General features: G+C 39.3%; 1 protein-coding gene across 1 annotated transcript in view; it reads right to left on the bottom strand.

Annotated features, from left to right (window-relative positions):
• Positions 1 to 21905, bottom strand: part of FSIP1 (fibrous sheath interacting protein 1) — a 174237-nt gene that overhangs the window by 120334 nt on the left and 31998 nt on the right. Inside the window, exons 9-10 of the mRNA XM_036446450.2 lie at positions 21412 to 21570; positions 10307 to 10447 (exon numbers count right to left, since the gene is read on the bottom strand). Coding sequence (XP_036302343.1) covers positions 10307 to 10447; positions 21412 to 21570 — 300 coding nt within the window. The remainder of the gene's footprint in view (positions 1 to 10306; positions 10448 to 21411; positions 21571 to 21905) is intronic.

Here is a 21905-nt window from a genome sequence, read left to right as displayed (position 1 = left end):
CATATAGCTAGTAATAGAATGCTCAACCCAGAGACTTGGCACAGGGGCTGGCTGCAAGGGCTAATTTTATCCTATTTCTAAATACGAAACTTTATAGAATTCATAGTCCCAGGCAGTATTTTTTCACTTTGTTTCAGCTTCTTCCGACTTCCTTCTATGCCCATGGAAACCCCACACTGGCTGCAGTTCCACACAGTGAACCTGGATCAGGTCCCAGCCTCACATGCATGCCTTGATCTCAAATCAGTCAAACACTCAACTGAAGGTGTGCTAAGTCTTGTGTTACACTTGCTTGTCTGCTCCACAGAGTAATATATCTTGCTGTATTATTATGCTATGTCTTAAATTTTCTACATGGCAGGAGCAATGATAAGTATAAAATTAGGTAAACACATGACCTTGACCAGAAATCAAGATTAAACTATTTTTATTTAGTTTACAAGTAGAATTTCACAGGCACTTTTTTCATGTGTCCAATATGTTTTCTCCTAAAATACTAGTATAAAGGCTAGAGCATCAGTGACTGATGGTATCATTTTATTCATACAGGATCTTGAGAACAAGAATTTGATAAGGATAACCTCTGAGTCCAATAAACCAGAGATGGAGGCCTCTATAGTTCCATATAATATACATGAGCCAAAGAGCTAAAAACCAAAGACTAGGGCAGAATCTAGTGAATACTGAGACATCACTATGTAGGAGGAACACCGATCCAGAAAACAAAAGATGAAGGTAAAGAAGGGGAGGGCAGCTACACCCCAATGACTGAGAGCCAGAAAGTTGGTTGCTCAGAACCATGGCCTCCATATCAGGAACAGGATGGGCCTGCACTCAGAGCCAGTGCCGGTCCTCAAACTGTTTGTTGCCTGTCCGCTAGGAGGTAAAGAGCTATGCCAGGACTTAATAAACCAGGCCACAAATACACTTTTTTTGATGAAATAAAGAGGGTATAGATGTATGTTCTGGTGAAAGTTCCTTAATACACACACCCCTCCCCGAAGTAACATGGAGTTCTCTGACCATCTCCATTGAGATTACTGCTTTAGATAATCCTGCTTTGGCCAGAGGAAGCCTTAGAGCAGTGTTTTTCAACCTTTTTTGGGCAAAGGCACACTTGTTTCATGAAAAAAATCACGAGGCACACCACCATTAGAAAATGTTTAAATTTAACTCTGTGCCTATATTGACTATATATAAAGTAATTCTCTTGAATAGGAATCAAATAAACACAAAGAAAGTATTTTATAATTACTTTATTATGAAATATTAAGTAAACAAAATAGTGAAAAATTATAAAATTCTTGTCTTGTCTGCACCTACGGCACACCAGGCAACATCGCGCGGCACACTAGTGTGCCGCGGAACAGCGGTTGAAAAACGCTGCCTTAGAGGATAATCACAGGTAGATCCAGAATCTGAAGGTTTATTTTAAAAAAGCAAAACAAAAAAAACTGGCTATAGCCAGTTAAAAAAAAATAATGAAGGGTAAAGATGACATGAATACTAATAACACTTCCATTGGAAAAAAATCATTTAAGAATCTATACTAATAAAAGGTTAATATGCTAATTAGATCAGACATCTTCCAGATGACTTTCAGACGTCCTTCAGGACAAAGCCATGGTGGCGGGGCCGAGGCAGAGGCAGTGAGGGGTGGCCAGGCTGGCGGGAGGGCAGGCAGGGTGATTGGGCAGGCTCCAGTAGCCCCACACACAGAGGGCAGCCTGCGGCGGGGGCAGGGCTGGTGAGCGGGCAGTAACAGCTGACCTCTCAGTCCCTTCCCCCGCCGTCAGGCACCGATCACCCTATGGCAAAAGGGGACCCAGGGTTTCGGCAGGGGCCGCGGCCAGCTGTGGGCAGCTGGGAAGATGGCCCTGATCATAGGCCAGGCCTAGGGACTATACCTGCACACAAATTTTGTGCGCTGGGTCTCTAGTTTATTATAATAAAAGAATGATACTAAAAATGATCTTAAGTGTTAAAAAAAGAAATTAAATGGGATGTTAATTCCACGTTAACATCCAAATAACAGTCTTGTGTTCAACCTTTAAAACTCATTCTTTTTATTTATGCATTCTAATTTTGTCAACCAATACTATAATGTTTAAATGTGTTTTATATGTATAAATAGCATATTGTAATTTTTACAGGATTTATTTTACTTCACTGGTTATATTTAATTATATTCTTCAGTGATATATTATTTGCTTATTTCTTGAAGCATGTACATGCACTTATTCCATATAATTACATCCATGGTACATGGACTCAACCAAAGAACTCTGAAAACTAAGAAAGCAAAAGGCGAGGTATGTTAGACCTATTAACTAACTTTATTAGCTATTTCTAAAGCCTCTGCTCTACAATACTTTAAGGAAAAAACAAGTAATATTATGTAAAAAATTTGCCATCAAAATTTTCATTTTTAGAGTAACTTCTTTGATATGTCACTTCATTCAGAAATATCACAATAACTACTACACCTTATATAATATCAAGTCTGCTTTATCTTAATATTAGTAGCCCTGCACACGAATCCATGCACCAGTAGCTCTCTGCCACCCTTCTGTAACTCTCTGCCTACTGCCCCATCCTACTGTAGCTCCTTCGGCCCTCTCACCCCTAACTCCTTATCTACCCCCCATAGCTTGCTGCCCTGCCCCCTCTTACAGCTTTTCACCGCCTGCTTGCAGTTTGTAGCCCCACTCTCCTACAGATCCTGATCTGGTCATTACATGGTTAGTCATTATACCTCAAGGGATAATGGATAATTAGCATATTCCTCTCTTACTATATAAAATATGTAAAGAATCATAATCCAGAAAAAAGTCCTTAATACCTTTTCAAATTTTTATTGTATAGGCAGATACAAGATATAACCCCTTTTGTTCCAAAATATTTGAAATTGAAATCTACTGATGTGTTTTATAAATGCACTAAAAGTTGTAGTTGAAACAAAATAAGTCAATGAAAAACACCCTTTTAAAAAGTTAGGCTCATTTATTCATCCCAGAATAATTTTGAAATATCTGCCATATACCTCTAACTGCTCAACCATTAAATGATACTATTCAGTTGCAAGAAGTTTTGTCAAGATTTCTCTATCAAATAATACAGATATATCCTTCTGGAAATTTTATGTTCTACTTGTTTCAAAATGTGTTTCTTTGCCAATGTTTATAATTTAACTGTTAATGTATAAATCCCACTTTCAAAATTTCACAGCCAAATATTTTGCATTATTATTGCACACACCTGCCACCATCTACAGAAGAAAAAAAACAAGGGTTATACATTCTATAAAAATACAAGTTTGTGTGTCAATGTTATCTTATCCATCTTCCTAAAAGCTGTTACCAAAAAAAAGATTAAATAATTTCTATAGTTCTGAAAAATGACACCAAAGAGATAGTATAACTACTTTTTCAAGTCAGATCTAAATTAATATAGAAACACTAAAGCATACTAGTCTTCGAGTTTAACCACAAATACATCAGGTTGTTTGGAATTCTGTTGAATTTGTTAAAGATGTATAAACAGTTGCTAACACCTTAAGGTTTTTAGGGAAAAGCCCATATTGATAGGTAGTCTCAAATCTTAGCGGAAAATTAACTGAACTATAGAGATTTAACTGAAAGGTTAGAATAATGAAAAGTTCACAGGATGAAGTGTTTAAAAAATTGGGGATTGGTCCAAGTCTACCACTAATTAATTGTGATTCTTTGAAAATTTATTTAGTTGTTCATGACTAGTTTCTAATCCATAGAACTGGCCCAAATGACCTCCAAGGCTCCTTCAGCTCTCACATTCTGTAATTCTAATTCAATGGCATGTTTTGTAATTGAAGGTAGACCCTCCATCCATTCACTGAGCAGAAGAAACCCTCCAGTCTTCTGATTGGGGTCCATGTGTTCTCATACTAGGTTAAATGGCAAGAGCATGTGGAAATACGAATCAGAACACAAGGACTTATCATCTTTTGTGAACCACATTCTTATCCACAATGCCCAGCAACAAGGCCTGGAGTGCTAAACAATTAGAAGCAATAATGACAATGCAGCTCACCAAACAAGGCCACGCTCACTGGTTTCCAGGAGACTGAAAAGGGAAAGAATGTAGAAAGAAATAGTAGGGACTTTAAATGATGGGGAAAAATGAATAAAGTTCAAACTGAGAATGAAAAAGACACAATAAAGATCTAAAAAGTATGGTCAATGCATTTAGAATGATTGGAACCGTGAAAAGCTTTTCCTAACAATACTAACAAAACATCTTTGAGAATATTTTATTACTAAAGGAGTCAATGAGATGAGAACAGATTGATGACTCTTTCTGTCGGGGGGGGGGGGGATATCAGGGGGAGCAAAACAGAGGAGGGTATAGGGTAATAAATGCTGATGGATGGAGAAGTGACTTGGGGTGATGAACACATAATACTGTGTAAAGAGGATGTGTTGTGGAATTGTGCACCTGAAACCTACATAATTTTGTTAACCAGTATCACCCTAATAAATTAAATAAAAAGAAAAAAATGCAAGACTAAAATTGAATAATTTTTATTCATGAAAGCTATATTATGCAACTTCATTAAATGTATTTTTATCTAATCCAAGAAGTTAAAGATGTTCCTTTTAAAAAAATCCCATTAGTCTTATTGTCATAATGGAACATTCAATATCTCAAAAAATTATATCAAATATGAGTTATTGTTACTATTTAACTTAGTCAAAATTACATCATTACTGCCCAGAACAGGGTGGCTCAGCTGGTTAACACTGTCCCATGCAACAAGAGGTCTCTGGTTCAATTCCTGGACAGGGCACATGCCTGGAGTGCAGACTTGATCCCCACTAGGGGGTATGCAGAAGGCAGCCAATCAATGTGAACAATGTTTCTCTCTCACATTAATGTTTCTCTCTCTCCCTGTCCCTTCCTCTTTCTCTAAAATCAATAAAAACATTTTTAAATACATCATTGCATTAAAGGGATAGATAGATAGATAGATAGATAGATAGATAGATAGATAGATAGATATGCAATTTCATTAAAGGTATTTTTATCTAATCCAAAGTGCCTCATTATGACTCTTTTCTTTAGAAATATTGATTTCTTTATGCAAATTTTTTGTGTTTAAAACACATTAGTGTTTAAAACAATGTTCTATTGTAATAGAGTAACTAAGACAAAACTATAAAATTAGCCATTTACAGAAGCTATCATTTAGAAAGCATATTCTCTGGTATATATTATAGACAGAGAGAATATATATAAATATATATCAACCTCACATTCTCATAAAATGTGTTATTAAACTTCCAAAAATAACTTTCAATAGAATACTTAAGCCAACTACTTCTAAATACTTAGGAAATACACAAATTGAGTTTTAGATAATATAAATAACACCATTTCTAACCAAAAATAAGTATTCCAAGAATCATAGCCAAAAGGATAAGGTGAACTAGCCTAGCCTAATTTCACAGCCACAAACCAAGTCTCTAAGAGACTGAGAGGTATTTAAGGTAAAAGAGCAGGGCACTGACAACACTGCAACAAGGGCTCAGGCCTCCAGATTCCCAGCCCACAACGTGTCTAGAAGCTTGTGAGGCACAATGGGCTTTGCAGAGATTGAAATAGATGCAGTGTGTACTCAAAAGTACACACACAGTTCCCAATATAATATTGTGAAACACTAAGCAATTAAAACATAAAGGCAATATAAATATAGACCAACTCTCGTGTGCCTTTATCAACCAGATACCAGTTTCTGAAAGTGCTGATTACAAAATACAAAACTATGAAATTATCATTTATATGAGGGATTCCAAGTATTTTTGCCATGAATATTACTGGTTATAAAAAAATTATCAGACTTTAATTATCAAAAAAACAATATTAATCATGAAAAGTAAATCAGTACCAGAAAGGGAGTATAGCACAATTGTTAAAAGCTATCATTTGAACCCTTTCTTGCACTTACCAGCTCTACAACATTAAGGAAGTTACTCAACCTCTCTGTGCCTCCATTTCCTCACCTATAAATTGAAGGTAATAGTGTTTACCTCTTACAGTGGTTGTGAAGATTAGATAAGTTAATACATTGTTAAAATACTTGAAACAGTGCCTGGCACATAGTAGGTACACAATAATTGCTCTCCTCTATTCATATGTTACTCTTCTCCACTTAGCCAGCAACGACCTCTTGACACCTATCCTGTCTCAAGTTTAGCCAACCTTCAGAAGCCACCAGAATAAACTTCCTAAAGGACCCAGGTTTTGAGTCAAAAATTAATGATAGAGAAATGTTTTTTAAAAATAGAACAGAAATACGTTCAAGGCATGAGATAAATGATCAGAAATCAAGACAATTGAATTATAGAAAATGCAGTCTTTGCCTATCTTAGATTGGCCGTGTGGAAGAAGAACCAACGGTTTTCAAAGCAGGTCAAACCAGTCATTTTATTTGCCAGATCCATTTGAAATGCTCCATCACCACCAAACTATTCGCCAAAAGCCCTGTACACTTCTTAACCATTCCTACTTCTTCTACTTCTTCCCCATATCTACAGACACAACGGGGAAAAAATCCTCAGAAAAAAAAAAAAAAAAAAGAGGTCTCCCTGAAATATAATCCCTGAAAATTTTCCCATAAAAGTAAATAAAAATGAATTATAAAGCAAAGCACAATGCATTTATTCCCTGCTGCTGCCTGGCTGTCATTAAGCAGACTTGGATATCCTGGGGCTCCAGGTGGGGCTGCTGTCCATGGCTGGCAAATGCTAAGAGCAGTTCAGAAGGATGTGATCCTGAGGGGTGAAGAATCTCAGTCAGGATCAGTGCACACTCTTGGAGAGCTCTGAGATCAGAATTTAACCAGAATCACTTACCTGATATCACTCCCATGGAACCGCATATAAAACGGATGATGAGAGAAGAGAGTGACGAGGTTATTAGTGGCTACATAGGGGGTGGCAATGCTGAGAGAAGGGTAACACAAGTCAGGACAGAAAAAAATGTTCAAAGAGCCATAAGGAACTATTTTAAGATAAATTACACAGACTGGTTAAAATTTAATGGGGCTTGAAGGTCACCCAAGATAATAGGACTTACCCTGTTTCCCCGAAAATAAGACAGTGTCTTATATTAATTTTTGCTCCCAAAGATGCGCTAGGTCTTATTTTCAGGGGATGTCTTATTTTTCCATGAAGAAGAATACAGTACACATTTATTGTTAAATGAAAATAAAGGAAATTTATTACCTGTATATGGTACAGTAGTATGGTAGTTGTCAACACAAACCAGACAAACTGTGAATCCTACAATATCAAGAATTTACTCATTTATTCAATGACAATCATGTCATCATCTTCTGGAACATCATCATAACAATCCAATTCCTGAATTTCCTGGTGAATTTCTTGTGACTCCATTTCTTTCAGAATCAGTGGGCCAAATCTCTCATGTTTAGCAATAGCACTGTCTTTAAATGAGTACTTCTTGTCAAGGTAACCTGCTTGCAGTGCATTTGCAATGCAACTGTCAGTGATTTTCTCCCATGAATTCTTCACCCAAGTCACAACTTCTTGCAGTTTAGGTTACACAAAGTTTCCACACTGATTTCTCTCCATTCTATTTTCAATGTAATCATTAATTTCCATGAGCAAATTGTCTTTGAATGGCTTGTTTATTGCAATATCAAGAGTCTGGAGATAGGCTGTCATTCCTGCAGCGATCATTATCTGATCTATTTTTCTTTCGTGAAGAAATGTCTTCATGTCTTTAGCGCAGTGAGTGCTGGCTGCATCCCAGACTAGCAGACCTCTTTGGCTCCCTCACATAACAAGCGGCAGCATTAAATCGACCCACTTCCTTATAACTGCTTGTGTGGCCCAGGCTTTTTCAGTTTCAAGAATAAAAACACCCAAAACACGTTCAATCTTTTCCTTCTTGCCCTTAGAAATGATTAAAGGTGGGATTTTAGTGCCATCCAGACGAATTGCCAAAATACAGGAAACACGTGCACTTTCCTCAGCAGTGGAGGGAATGTACACTAAGGAAGCACCCCACTGTTCAATTGTTGTTTGAGATGATTGGCCCATAAACACTGCAGTTTCATCCATAGCAATCATGTTGGAAAGATTGTATTTAGAGAAGTCAGCACCATCAATAAAGGACTTGAATGCAAGGGCTCGCTTAATATCTTGAGTATCTTCCAACCTAAACAACGTTGTAGATCTTCTTAAAGACAGTTCACTTCACTGAAGAAAATTATCCAGCCAGTGTTGTGATACTTTGAAGTCTTCAGGGGCTATGTCAAACTGTGGTGCCATTGCAAGGGCAAATTCTTGAATCTGAGCCCTATTCACAACCAAAGCCTTTGCTCTCCTGTCAACAACCCATTCACAGATCAGGTCTTCCAGCTCGGAAAATAATGGTTGCCGACCTGATCCACACTTGCGCTTCTTAGCATTTCCCTTGTCCACTTGTTCAATGAAGTTACCATACTCTGCTCACTATTTTCGGACCAATCAGATATTCAACATCTTCTCTTTGCAGAAAGCAGTAAGATTCTGGCCCCAAGGGTCTTCCACGATTCCTTTCTTGTACTCCACGGAGTAGCTTTTTCTTTTTGCACTCATTTCTAGGGGTAAAAAAAAGGAATTGGGGTATCAAGGTGGGGGGAGGGAGATCACTTAAAATGACACAAGGGGGATTAGAGGGGGGAATCAAAATGGCACAGGAGAATCAGAGGGGGGATTACCATTTTAGTAACCCCTTTTGATCCTCCTGTGTCATTTTGATTGCCCCCTCTGATCCTCCCGTGTCATTTTAAGTGATCCCTCTCCCCCCACCCCTGTGCCACTGAACACCTTCACCAGACATCCCCCCTACCCCTTTATCAGACATTTACCCCCTGGGGCCTGCCTGGGGACTGTCACTGGGCTTGCTGGGGCCTGGATCTGGGCTGGAGCAGGGTCTGCCACTGACTGAGAACCTTCAGTCATGATGAAGGCGGCTGCGAGCATCAGGTAGTGTCACCAGAGACAGACTAGCACTCACCACCTTTGCCGTGTCCCGTCAGCTCTAATCCTCCTGTTCTTCTACATACATCTGCAAAAGTCTCCTCCTCTCTCCCACCTCACACTCACCGCTCACTATGACCTCTGCTCCGCCTCCACACAGCAGTGACATCAGGACTCTGCGTAACGTCACTGGTTGCTATATACCAGTTGGGGCGGTCCTAGCGACCAGTTTACGGTAAATAATTTTTATTCTTAGACAGAGCCTAAGGGGGACCTTATTTCCAGGGGGATGCCTTATATTTCACTCAGAAAGAAACATGTAAGTAGGTCTTATTTTTGGAGGATGTTTTATTTTCGGGGAAACAAGATAGTAGAAGACAGAAAGTAGGTACTGCTGGCAATCATGACAAGACCAGCTCTGGAAGAGAAGATGTAGATAGTTCAGACTTGTCATGTTTAAGTTTAGGTAAAAGCCAAGTATCCAACTGGAAACATCCTATGGATAGCTGAGAAAAATCATAATCTTATAGAACATTTTTAAATAGGAGATCACAATTTAATTTATTTAAGAGCTTTCTCACATCAGCAATTCTATATCTTTAAATGGCAAGTATTTAAAATATAAAATAGGCTCAAGAAGGATTTAGAATATATTAAACATAATGAGTAATGCCCTGGCCAGTGTGGCTCAGTTGGTTGAGCAACGTCATCCCATGCACAGAGAGTAGAGGGTTCGATTCCTAGTCTGGGCACATGCCCACAAGGTGGACTTAATCGCCAGTTCAGGGTGTGCAGGAGGCAGCCAATCAATGTTTCTCTCTCCCCTCCCCTTCCTCTCTAAAATCAATACAACACTTTTCAAAGAAAAAAATGAGTAATAATATTTTATGAATTATTAAAAAGATGGGAATGTTTAAGTGATAAATTCAATATGTAGATAGAATTTTATGCAGAACAATACCAAATTTTTCCACACACATACAAAACAGATTTTATATCACTGTAAAACAGAATATTAGGCATATGAATCATTATTCTGACTTTAGTATTTCACAGATCTATTATGTCATATAAATTAAGTATAATACTCCTTTAAGTTCTATAAATCATTATTAGCTTTCATTCCATTTTTTACTGACAATTTCCCATGTCAGTTCTCATGACAGATTTAACACATAAATCCCCCATAAAACAGTCAAAGGAAATTGAAATCTTCTTAAATATAACCATCGGTAACAATTAAACTTTAAATAACAACAAAAAAAAAAACACCAACTTACCATATTTTCCTTCATCTTCCTCAACTTTTCATCTATCTCTCTCAGCCGATTTTGCTGATCCCGTTGCTCTTTGGTGTTCCGAAGTACCTTTTCCCCTGGAGTTATTTCCATATTTTTATTATCATCATTAAGGTCAGGTTCCTAATTTAAAAAAAAATAATAATAATTCATGCACAGGCTGAAAATGTACCATCATACACCAATCTAAAGCAACCAAGCTCGGAAGATTGGCTTTGCTTCTCAAACAATATCTCTTCCCTTAAAATCCAATATAATAAAGTGCTAATATGCAAATGGTTTCCACTGCCTCACACCATAATGGCTCACACACTCACTGGGGAGAGAGGAATGGGGACCAGCCAGGCACAAATGAGCTTGTGAGAGAGGAACAGGGACCAGCCAGGCTGCGGCCTGGGAGAGGGACAAGCCACATGCCCCATAGTCCCTGCAGTCCTGGGCACCAGCGGCTGCACCTGCAGCCCAGGAGAGGGACAAGCTGCCCATCCCGAGGTCCTGGGTACCTGTGGCTGCGGCCCAGGCAAAGCCACCTGCCCATGGTCCTCTGCAGCTGCAGCCAGCCTGGGCAAAGACAGCCCGTGTCCTAGGTGCCTGTAGCCAGCCAAAGGGAGGGAAGCCCCAGGCCCCAGATGCCTGCAACAGGCCAGAGGAGGGAATGCTGGGTCACGGGTGCGGGCGAGGCAGAGGCGGTTAGGGGCAATCAGGCAGATAGGAAAGGGAGTGATTAGGAGCCAGCAGTTCCAGATTGTGAGAGGCAGGGAGATATCCCCCGAGGAGTTCCAGATTGGAGAGGGTGCAGGCCGGGCTGAGGGACCCCCTCCTCCGTGCATGAAGTTCATGCACGGGGTCTCTAGTGATATTTAAAATTCTCTAAACTCTTCCTATTTGAGAAAGGAAAGGCCCCACTGTACATAAAGCAAGGAAGGAAATAAAATCAAATCATATGGGAAATAGGAAGTTAAAATGGGAAAAGCAGTGGTCAGGAAGCAGTAGACTGGGCTCTGGTCCCTGTTCTGTACTTATTAGCTTGAAATTTGGGCAAATCACAGTTTCTGTAGATTCAAGCTATCATATATAAATAATATTAAAAACCCCTGCTCATCCACCTTATGAGAGGCAGCTGTGTAATACTGAAAAGGGACCTTATCCTGAAGCTTTGAATCCTGACTCCCTGGTTCCTAAGATGGCCTTAGGGAAACCAAGCAACCTCTGTGAGCCTCAGTTTCACCATTTGCAAAATAACTAATAATAATAATGGTAACAATAATAATAATGAAGGAGGAGGTAGAGGAGAAAAAGAAGTTAGTATTATTTCTAGGTAATATAAAAGGTTATTTCTTAACAGTAAGTCGGTCCTACATTTATAACTAAACTTCCTATCTTTTCACCTAGAGATCTCTTACTCTGTGTTGCCATGTAAGTGACTGGCATAGATGTCATTTTTGAAGTTACTTAAGACAGAATCCTCTGACATTTTCATTTCTTACATACATTTGGTCATCAAGAATCATCACCATTTACCTTCTAACACCTCTTTAATCAAGGCCCTTCTCTCTTTTTCACTGTCTACTCCTTATCCATTTGAACTAGTAGTTTTCAAACTCCATTGTGCTGCAGACTTACCCACAGAACCTATGAAAATATTCAGAGGCCATCCTCCATCCCAGAGATTCCGATTAACTAGTTAAGGGCAGGGGATTGACAACTTGAACCACTACCACTTGAGAATTTGAGAAGTATTGACTTGAGCTACTACTTGATCCTCTCTCCTGGGCTCAAGTAGTAGTTCATTCATTCCACCTTTTGCAAAGAAGCCACAGAGCAAGGTGCAAAGTCCTCACCATTAATAGACAAGCCACAGACTGAGAGGAAAATATAACACACAAATCTGAGAAAGGACTTGAATCTAGTATATATAAGGAATTCATGCAATTTAATAAACAAGAATAAAAAGACAATCCAATTCTAAAGCAACTTGAACAGATACTCCATACAAGAAGATATGTGACAAATAAGTATATATATGAAAAAGTCTTCAACATTATAAGGCATCAGGGAAATGCAAATTAAAATTACAGTAGGATATCTGGAAAACTGACAATTTCTTTAAAAATTAAACATTTGTCTATTCTATGACCCAGCAACTCCACTCCTCTGAATCTATCCAAGAGAAAGGAAAATGTATTGGTCATTTTGTACATGAATATTAATAGCAGCTTTATGCATATCCCAAATGCCCATCAACAAGACACAGGGGTCCTTAAACTTTTTAAAGTGGGGGCCAGATTACGGTCCCTCAGAGAGCTGGAGGGCCGGACTATATGAACTACTAATTCCTACTGTAACACCTCGGCTGCGCTCACTGCCCAAAAAACCTGGCGGGCCGGATCAGACTCCTCTGCGGGCCGCATGTGGCCCGCGGGCCGTAGTTTGAAGACGCCTGAACAAGAGAATGAAAAACAAACTGTGGTAAGCACCTGATGCAAGCTGGGATGATGACTCTTTCTGCTCTACCTGTCTTGTGATTGGGTTTAGTCAGTGTGAGGGGAGGAGTATTAACAGACTGGAGGGTAAAAGAAGAGAAAGCTTGAAGTATTCCCTTCTGCCCCTTACTGCTTTGGCACTATAGTTTTGGCAGGGATGCATCCTGAAGTATCCATCAGAAAGGTTTCCTTAGATTCAACTGCGTATTTACGTTCAAAGACTGAGGCCACACTGGAATAATCTATTCAGAAGGATTTAGGACAGAAACACAACAAAGCAGAGTCAGGTATCCTCTTCACTGGGAGTTTTTGCTGCAATTCATGTTGTTACAGTACAGGCAGATGGACAAGGAAGCTACCCTGGTTTAAAAGCTTTATTTATATCCCATAGGAGCATCATCTCCTGAAATGAATTTAAGGTACATCATCCAAGGTCCCAGCAAGGGACATGCCCAGCCACAGGAATCACTGCATTTAGAGAAGCTCAAAGTATGGCTTCCCCGTCAAGTCTTTATAATTCTCCCATTCCAGGGGTCATTTTTAGCATAAGTGAAGCTGCCTCTTAACATTGTTGACATTCCAACTTCCATCAGTTGCCAGGGAAACAATTAGGAGAGTAAGGACAGCTCAAATTCTCATGCTGAAGGAGGATTGGTTAATCCTTTGCCCATACTTTCTATGGTTACAATTTTGGATGGCCGATTATTTGACCATGGCTCTAGGTTTCCCTAAGCTCTGACACACTTTTCCTTCCCCCTACCCACTGTTGCTAGTCCATGGGTGTCCCAACGCCCCATGGTGGCTCCTTTAAATCTATAAATAGTTCCTTTATTTACTTATCCTCAAAATCCAAGCTGAGTATTTTTCCTATTTCTTACTAAGAACTCTAACTAATGTACTATGTTATATATGTATGAATGCATGTATGTATGTAAATATATATATGTGTGTACATATTTGCAGAGAAATAGATTGAAAGAAAAATTAACTTTATACTAAAAATTTTAATTATTTTCTTATTTTTCTTAAGATATTTTTGTATTTCTTGAGTTTTCTACTACATGCATATATTAATTTTATAAATAGAACAAATCAGTTTTTGTTGTGTTTTTAAAAAAAAAAAACAAAAAAAAAGGCTAATTTTGCCTTTTCTAGCAATGTGACTCTCCATATACAAAAGACATTGGCCTGAAGGTTAGATTTTAGCCCCAGTTCTATTGGTATGACCAGCTATGTACTTTTGAGCAATCACTTTCTGTTTCTGGATCTCAATTCCTTCTGATGAAGTTTCTTCAGACTCTAATAGCTTACATGTCTGTAATTATGCACAGTTAGATCTAAGGATATGTAACATCTTTCCTCAGTCATGGTCTCTGATAGCATAACTATATAGTTCAAACATTTAAAAGATAGCATGTGATGAAAGCAGAGGCTAAGAGAAAGCAAGAAAAGGTATCATTGATTCTGGCAAAAACTGTCCAGTGGCATATTCAAGAAGCTCTGTGGTGCCAGGAGAGGTTCTATTGTCGCATTAATGTGCCCACCAGTTCTGTCATTTTTCATGATTATCAGGAAATATCTTGATTTCCTATGATAGAAATATTTGCACAGGCTCTGACCATCCATATCTTTTCTGATTTCAAGTCACACAGGAATGCTTTTAATCAGTAAAATTCAGTTGGTGAAAGCTCTCAAGACATGCACAAAATACCTAAGGAGCCAGAAGAAGAGAACTATCCCTGAGGTAATACATACTTGCTGATTTGACTGATTGGCAAGGTATTCTAAGTTCATCCCTAGAAAAATATCTATGGTGTTGACTGAGCCAACAGGGATCTTTGAAGTTATATAAACTCATCTCCAAAAGCCAGATACAGAGGAAATGACTCACATCTTCATAAGTTATCTGACATGCAAATAAGGCATGAATTTCGGGCCAGAGAAATACAAACCTGCATAAATAAAGCCAGCTTTTCTGTGTTTTCCACAGACTACTGCTATTTCCTGTCATCAAATGGATGGACCATTTGCCTGACAGTACTGAAAGTATGGAAAAACCTTTCAGCCAAATTGTTTTTATCATCTTGAAATATTACCACACAGTGAAAGAAACCTTGACTATACAGGAGGTTTAACAAAAAAATTTTAAATAGCCGAAACCGGTTTGGCTCAGTGGTAGAGCGTCGGTCTGCAGACTGAAAGGTCCCTGGTTCGATTCCGGTCAAAGGCATGTACCTTGGTTGCGGGCGCACCCCCGGTGGGGGGGTGTGCAAGAGGCAGCTGGTCGATGTTTCTCTCTCATCAACGTTTCTAGCTCTCTATCTCACTCCTTCCTCTCTGTAAAAAATCAATTATATATATATAAAATTTAAATAAATATCCTATATAATAAAAGCATAGTATGAAAATTGTCCCCTCAACTGGAGATCTTCCAGGAGTTCGACCAGGGGGCAGCCAGCTGGGGGAAGGAAGGGAGGCCCTGGCCAGTGGCAGTAGCAGGTGGCCAGGGGAAGGGAGGGAGTACCCAGCTGGCAGCCAGCAGTCACTAGGGATCCTACCAGTGCATGAATGTCATGCACTGGGCCTCTAGTCCTATCTAATAAATTGGGAATATGCAAATTGACTGTTACACCATCACAAAGCTGCTGATGCCCATAGACATAAAATGGCGGCACCCAGTCCCCTCAGCCCTCCTGGAGTCCCCCAGTCCTTTCAGCCACACCACTGAGAGCGGACAGTGGGGAATGTGGCTTCGTTCATGTAGTGGCGGTGGCAAAGCCCCCAGGTCCCACAGACAGAGAGCAGAGGGTGTAGCGGCATTCACACAGCAGCAGTGAAGCCCCCAGACCCCACAGACAGAGAACGGAGAGCAGAGCATGGCAGCTGCATCACCAAGGTGGCGGCAAAGCAGCCAGGCCCCACAGAGAGCAGAGAACCACGGGGAGTGGGCCTAAGTTGTCAGTAGGACATCCCCTGATGGCTCCTGGATTGGAGAGGGTGCAGGTTGGGCTGAGGGACCCCCGCCCATGCATGAATTTCATGCACCAGGCCTCTTGTCCAAATATATATATATATATATATATATAAAGAGCTAGGTGGCGTCACGACCAAATAGGCGACCAGTCACCATGAAGTGCACCATGAGGGGAGGGGCTGGCGGCAGGGTGGGACTGGGGACTGTTGAGCTGCGGTGTCAGGCTGCTTCCCGGGGTGGCTGTGAGCTTAACGGAGCAGTCACCCAGGCAGCAGCAAGTTGCACGAAGTAGTCACAGGGCCGGGAGTTTAGCAAAGCAGTTGCAGAGTCGGGGAGCCTCGTGGAGCAGTGGTGGAACCGGGAGTGTTTTGCCGAGCATCCAGTGGCAAGTTTCGCAGGGCGGCAGCAAGCTTTGCAGAGCAGTTGAGGGGCGAGGGAAGCCTCAAGAGCAGTCAAGGGGCTGCGAGCATTGCAGAGCATTCTGGGACGGGGAACTTCACATAGTGTCACAGGGCAGCAGAGGCCATGCGACAGAGGCCACTGGGCCTCTGGTATATATGTAAACTTCAAAGTAATCCATAAAATATATGTGGTAAGTATCCCCCAGATTTAGTGGGGAATGTGTAATATGTTAACATTAGAGGCATGAACCTCTGAAGTAACCTCTTATTTATTCCTCGGTCCAAATTCCCATGCTCTTAAAAGTAGCATACTTCTATAGCGTTTGGAAATGAACAGATGGTCAATAAGATTTCTGTGCTCGTGATCAGCATACATAAAAAAAATCCCCAGATCCCTGCCCTCAACCAGTGCATTAAGTAATTTGAAGTCAACTGGACCACATGGCCATTGTTGGAACTCTGCAAATCCCTGGACTCAACAACAAAAATCTCTCAGGATTACATGTCAAGCAATGGTTTATAGTTCCTCAGTTTTAGCTACTGTTGAAACAGGAAGAAGAAGAGAAAAAAATTAGTTGTTGCTATCAGCAATAGTATGTTCTTGACAAGAAAAGAAATTAACACAATTATAATTTTCCTCAGTCAAATGTTTGTTGATATTCCATTGGTCTTACCAAATTGTGGATAACTGAATCAATATTTTAAGATCAAGGAAATAAATCAAATTAAGCAGGACCTTTATATTCAATTACATTACTTTGTTTAAAAACAAAGAAATCCCTCTTGTCAATGAGAGCCATTTCTGAAAACCCTCTCCCAACGAGGGGGGAAAAAAATCTTACCACGAACTGGAATTCTAGACTTAGTAAGACTGATTGCATGAAAGATAAATTACATTTCTTTACAAAAGCCAACCTGAATAAATCTATTATTGAATCCAGTTGCTAAGGACTTAAGAAACTGAATGCTTACATAACTCCTATTTTAGATATTTCTAGAAAAAGCTAGACTCTCATACAACTACAAATAAGAACTAGGGTACTAAATTATGAAACCTCACTTAAATTTATGGTGGGATTTACTATATCTGGAAAGAACTGATTTGTTTGAGAGTTAGGAGATGAATACAGAAAAGTATGCACAGTTAAACTACAGATCTTTAAAAAGTTGCTTCAATTAGTTCTCTTTGTTAAGATTAAATTACTAAAATAAAAAGCAGATGTAAAACCTGCAGCCACATGATATTATTTACATCACAGCAATAGGAGTAATATGCCATTGGTTCTCCTGAATGTGACCACATGCTTTTTTTACACTAAGGAAATCAGATATGGAGAAGCCAAATGCTGCTTTTAAAATATTACCATGAAGTTAAGAGCCAGGCCAGCCCATCTATGTGCGAACATTGTAACCAGCAAGCTCATAAGGAAAAGGTTTCCTCTCTGCCCATTTCACAACAACCAACACTTTCTTGATCTCTGAGTCACATTTCTGGAGCCTCTCAAATTATCATGACCCTTTATCATCTGACCAACTTGGCACTTTAAGGTTGCCATAGGTCAGTCAGAAAGTCTGCATGTTTCAACTTGTTTGGGAAACTATTTTTGGACCACAATTTTAAAAATTTCAGAAAGAATCTTTTAAATATCATGTTCTCATCAAACACACACTTTCTCAGTTCCCATAATGTGCTGCTTTTAGTTTCACTATATGATCACTCCATAACTTGTTCTGTGATTACTATATTCTATCCTCCAATAACCTACAAGCTGCCTTAAGGCCAGAGATGCAGCCACATACTAATCTGAATACTTAACATCAACCATCACAGCATCTCCTATGAAATAAGCCGGCATTCAAAGAAGTGTTGATGCCTGTGCAGGGATTGGACAAGTAACATAAATATAGGCAATAGGCCTCAGGGCCTGCAATACAATACGCGTAGTGGACACTAGAGAATTCATGCTCCTTATAAAGCAGCAGTTGCTACTTGGCTCGGTCCTGTAGTGGGCCAAGCAAAGATTCAGGCCTAATGTTGCCAGATTTTCTAATTTTTCAACAGAAACTAGAAAATTGAAATTTTATATGAGGTCACCCAATTTTTAAATGTTGATTATAAACTCTATATGGGTTAAAAGAAACCCACCTGTGAGCCCTGCAGGCGACCAGTTCTCAATCTCCTGCTGTATAATGGCAGCCTTCTCCTGGGCCTCGGACCCCTTCTGCCTCATTCACAAGCTCCTCTTTTTCTTCCTGCCACTCACTCACAGAAAGACACTTTCTTCATACTCCTAGATGTGCTTTCTCTCTCCTCTGAACCACCACAATACTTTGTTTATAGCCTTTGTTAGCCTATGTTATCTGTATAATCTGTGCCTCCTATAAAAAACAAATTCCTTAAGTCACTTCTTATTCTTTTTATATAATAAAAGGCTAATATGCAAATTTTCTCCTCAAACGGGAATTCCACCTGTAGTTCAACTGGGAGTTTGACCAGGGGTTGGGGCCAGTCGGCCAACCACCTGCGGCCCTCCCCACTGCCAACCCCACCCTCAACTGGCCCCTCTCACTCTGATCGGAAGCAGGGCTGGCCGGACCCCACCTGTGCATGAATTCATGCACCAGGCCAATAGTAATATCATTGTTATTCTAATAATATCATTGGTTGGATTCTGTGTCAGACACTGCTAAGCATTTTACATATATTAACTCACCTATTCTTTAAACAAACACTAAAGAATTATATTGTTATTACTATTTTACAGATGAGGAACCTGGAGATAGGAGTATTTCTACTTAATTCCCAGGCCTCAGAATAGTAAGTGAAAGATCCAGCACTTACAGCGAATTCTATATTTGCCTGATGAATCTTTAAGTGTCTTATAACTCCTTGCACACAGTGAGCACTTAATTAATATTTGTTGAATTAATTGTTGAAAAACAGAAGTCTATATTTAATTTAAAAGACATTCTTTCTTAAGGAGCATGAAGAAAAAAAATTGATGAGTTAATGTTTGCAGAAGGAGTGAAAAATAAAAATAATGTGAATATTCACTATGAATATTTGTGGGTCAGCTGTAGATTTTCATCAACTGAAAAGATATGCTGAGTTTTTCCAAGATATTTTTCAGCGTATTTATTCAAAAAGAATTCCAATCCAAAAATAATATTCATAAAATAATTTGCCAAGTTAGCATTTCTGGCTTGAAAATTCAATGTGCAATTCTGGTTTTAGTTAGAATGAGGAAATGCCAAATTGAAATTGAATAAAAGCTCAAAAGATATTCTTTATTTTGCATGAAAAAGCATTCGTCATTTCTTTTCAACAACTAGGATGTCATATTTCTGTTTTTCCATCCAATGGGAGTCCCAAAATGCAATTTTCTCTTTTCTTTTAATTAATGTTTTACATAAAAATATATAATCTCAGTATGTAACAACTAAGTAATGTAATGGTCCCCCTATTACTATTTCCTAAATATTTTATCAGAACCATAAATGTGCACTCTGAAAATGTGATTTAAATGACAATGACAGAAGCTAACCATAGTCATCGTTAGATTAAAGTTATTTAAAAAGTCCTAATGGCTAAACAAATCTCTAAAGCCTCAGTTTCTCATTCAAGAATAACATTTGATGCCATGAAAAAAATATTTTCTATCTTTAGGACCATTATTCAGCTTTCAAATCTCAGCTGCCACTGATATCTAACAACAATAAAATTTTTTAAAAATCAGCTGTAACACAAGGATATTCCACATCTTGGCTTCCTCCTTTTGAGAAATGGCACCCACTGAAATAAATAAACTAGCCATGTAGTTAATGCTGATGTCCAGGAGTACATTTGGAAGGGGACTGAGGTTCCAATTCTCTATTTTCCAAGAACTCTGATTCCAGTCCAGAAATCAGTGGCTTCCATCACTACCACTACTGCTGTGTAAAGGGCTCAGAGCAGCTGTGCCTGGCCCTCTGACACAACCTCAGGAGGCTAAGCTGCCTCCCTGGAGATTTGCCAGTGACCATACTTTCTTCGGAACATTTTTTAAAACTGCCCTTTCCCCTGAGATAGTTTAAATTGGCCCAAAACCAAATTGCTAACCTTCAATTGATAGCTTGGATAAAAGATTCACTATAAAGCAGCATTATTACCTATCAACTACTGATGTTTAAATCTTTTTAAGAACAAAGAAAAGTACATGCATGTAAGAGCGTACAGAAGATGAATTGGTGAGATGTTTCTAAAACTGGTAGAGGGTCAGTAAAAATAACAAGAGTCCAGCCATTTTCTCTTCAGGTGAAAACTGCTATCCAAGGCCAAAGTAGGTCCCAAAAAGTACTGAAATATAGTGGAGGTGGGGAAGAGGGAATAATGTTACTTTTCCAAAGCTGCTATTATTCTTCTGTTTTTCTACTACATCTCCTACTAGCTTTGTAAAAAAATATTTGAGGGAACTATTGAGAGAGGAAACACATTCATTTCAAAACCCTCATAGGAGAACAGCCATCAACCTGGTGAGCTTCACTGCTTAATGTCCCATTAAGGGAGCTAAAGAATGTGTCAGAATAAGGGACAGTGGCTACCAGTGCTAATACCTACAACTAGAGGAATAAAGAGAAACATGGCTCTCAAAGGACTAATAAGTGCTATATTGATTTTCTTCCCTCTCCTCTCTCCTGATCACAATCAAGAATTGGCTTTGCCCTAGCTGGTGTGGCTCAATGGATAGAGCATTGGCCCATGGAATGAAGGGTCACAGGTTCAACTGCAGTCAAGGGCATGTACCTTGATCCCTAGCCCCAACTGGGGCACATATACAGGAGGCCACCAATTGATGTGTCTCTCTCACATCAATGTTTCTCTCTGTCTCTCCCCCTCCCTTCCCTTCTCTCTATAAATCAATGGAAAAATATCCTCTGGTGAGAATTAATAACAACAAAAAGAATTAGCTTACATCTTAAGAAATAATAATATTAAAATAATATTTGCTCAGTAACTCCATCCCAGCAAATTACCAACTGAAATAAAAAATGAATAGAGAGAAGTCACCAAAGGAAAATACACACTATAATAGAAATTACTATCGCTGCAGTTGTGGTCATGGAAGGAAAAGCAACTGGGAAGAAGGAAAAGCAATTGGGAAGATACCTCTTTAGTTAAAAAGTGGACTATCAAATGTGAACTAGCACACACAAACCTGAGCGGTCCATGCACTCTTGAGTATAATATACCTGATCATCTTGATATCCAGGTCCTGGAGAAAAGCTGAATGTTGTTGGGGAGGCTGCTGAGAATTCTTGGAGCTTTGTATCTATTTCAGCAAGCTGCTGATGCTGGGTGTCTGCCAGGGTATATCCCTCACCTGGAACCAGCCAGCCAGACGGATCACCCTAGAAGGAAAAAATGGTCACCAGATCATTCCCATGCTATATTTTTCCCCAAAATATAATATACCTTTCAGACTGCTACTTCAATGCTCAAGATTTCACTCAAAAAAAATTTTTTTAAGAAAACAAAAATACAGAATTAATACTGGCATAGTGAAAAAAAAATATTAGTTTACTATTTCATTATCTGCCAACTCTGTGTAAAGTATCTCCATAAATTACCCTTTGTAGGTTTTTTGCCCAGTGGAATAAATCTCTTAGCCTCACAGTCTGATTCTCGTTGTATGCTCATTTCTTCACTTTGTGAAAGTGGTTGTAATATGATGAAGAGGGAGAAA

Source organism: Pipistrellus kuhlii, unplaced genomic scaffold (genome assembly GCF_014108245.1).
Source record: "Pipistrellus kuhlii isolate mPipKuh1 unplaced genomic scaffold, mPipKuh1.p scaffold_m20_p_1, whole genome shotgun sequence".
Classification (NCBI taxonomy): domain Eukaryota; kingdom Metazoa; phylum Chordata; class Mammalia; order Chiroptera; family Vespertilionidae; genus Pipistrellus; species Pipistrellus kuhlii.
This window is presented reverse-complemented; position numbering and strand designations above follow the sequence as displayed.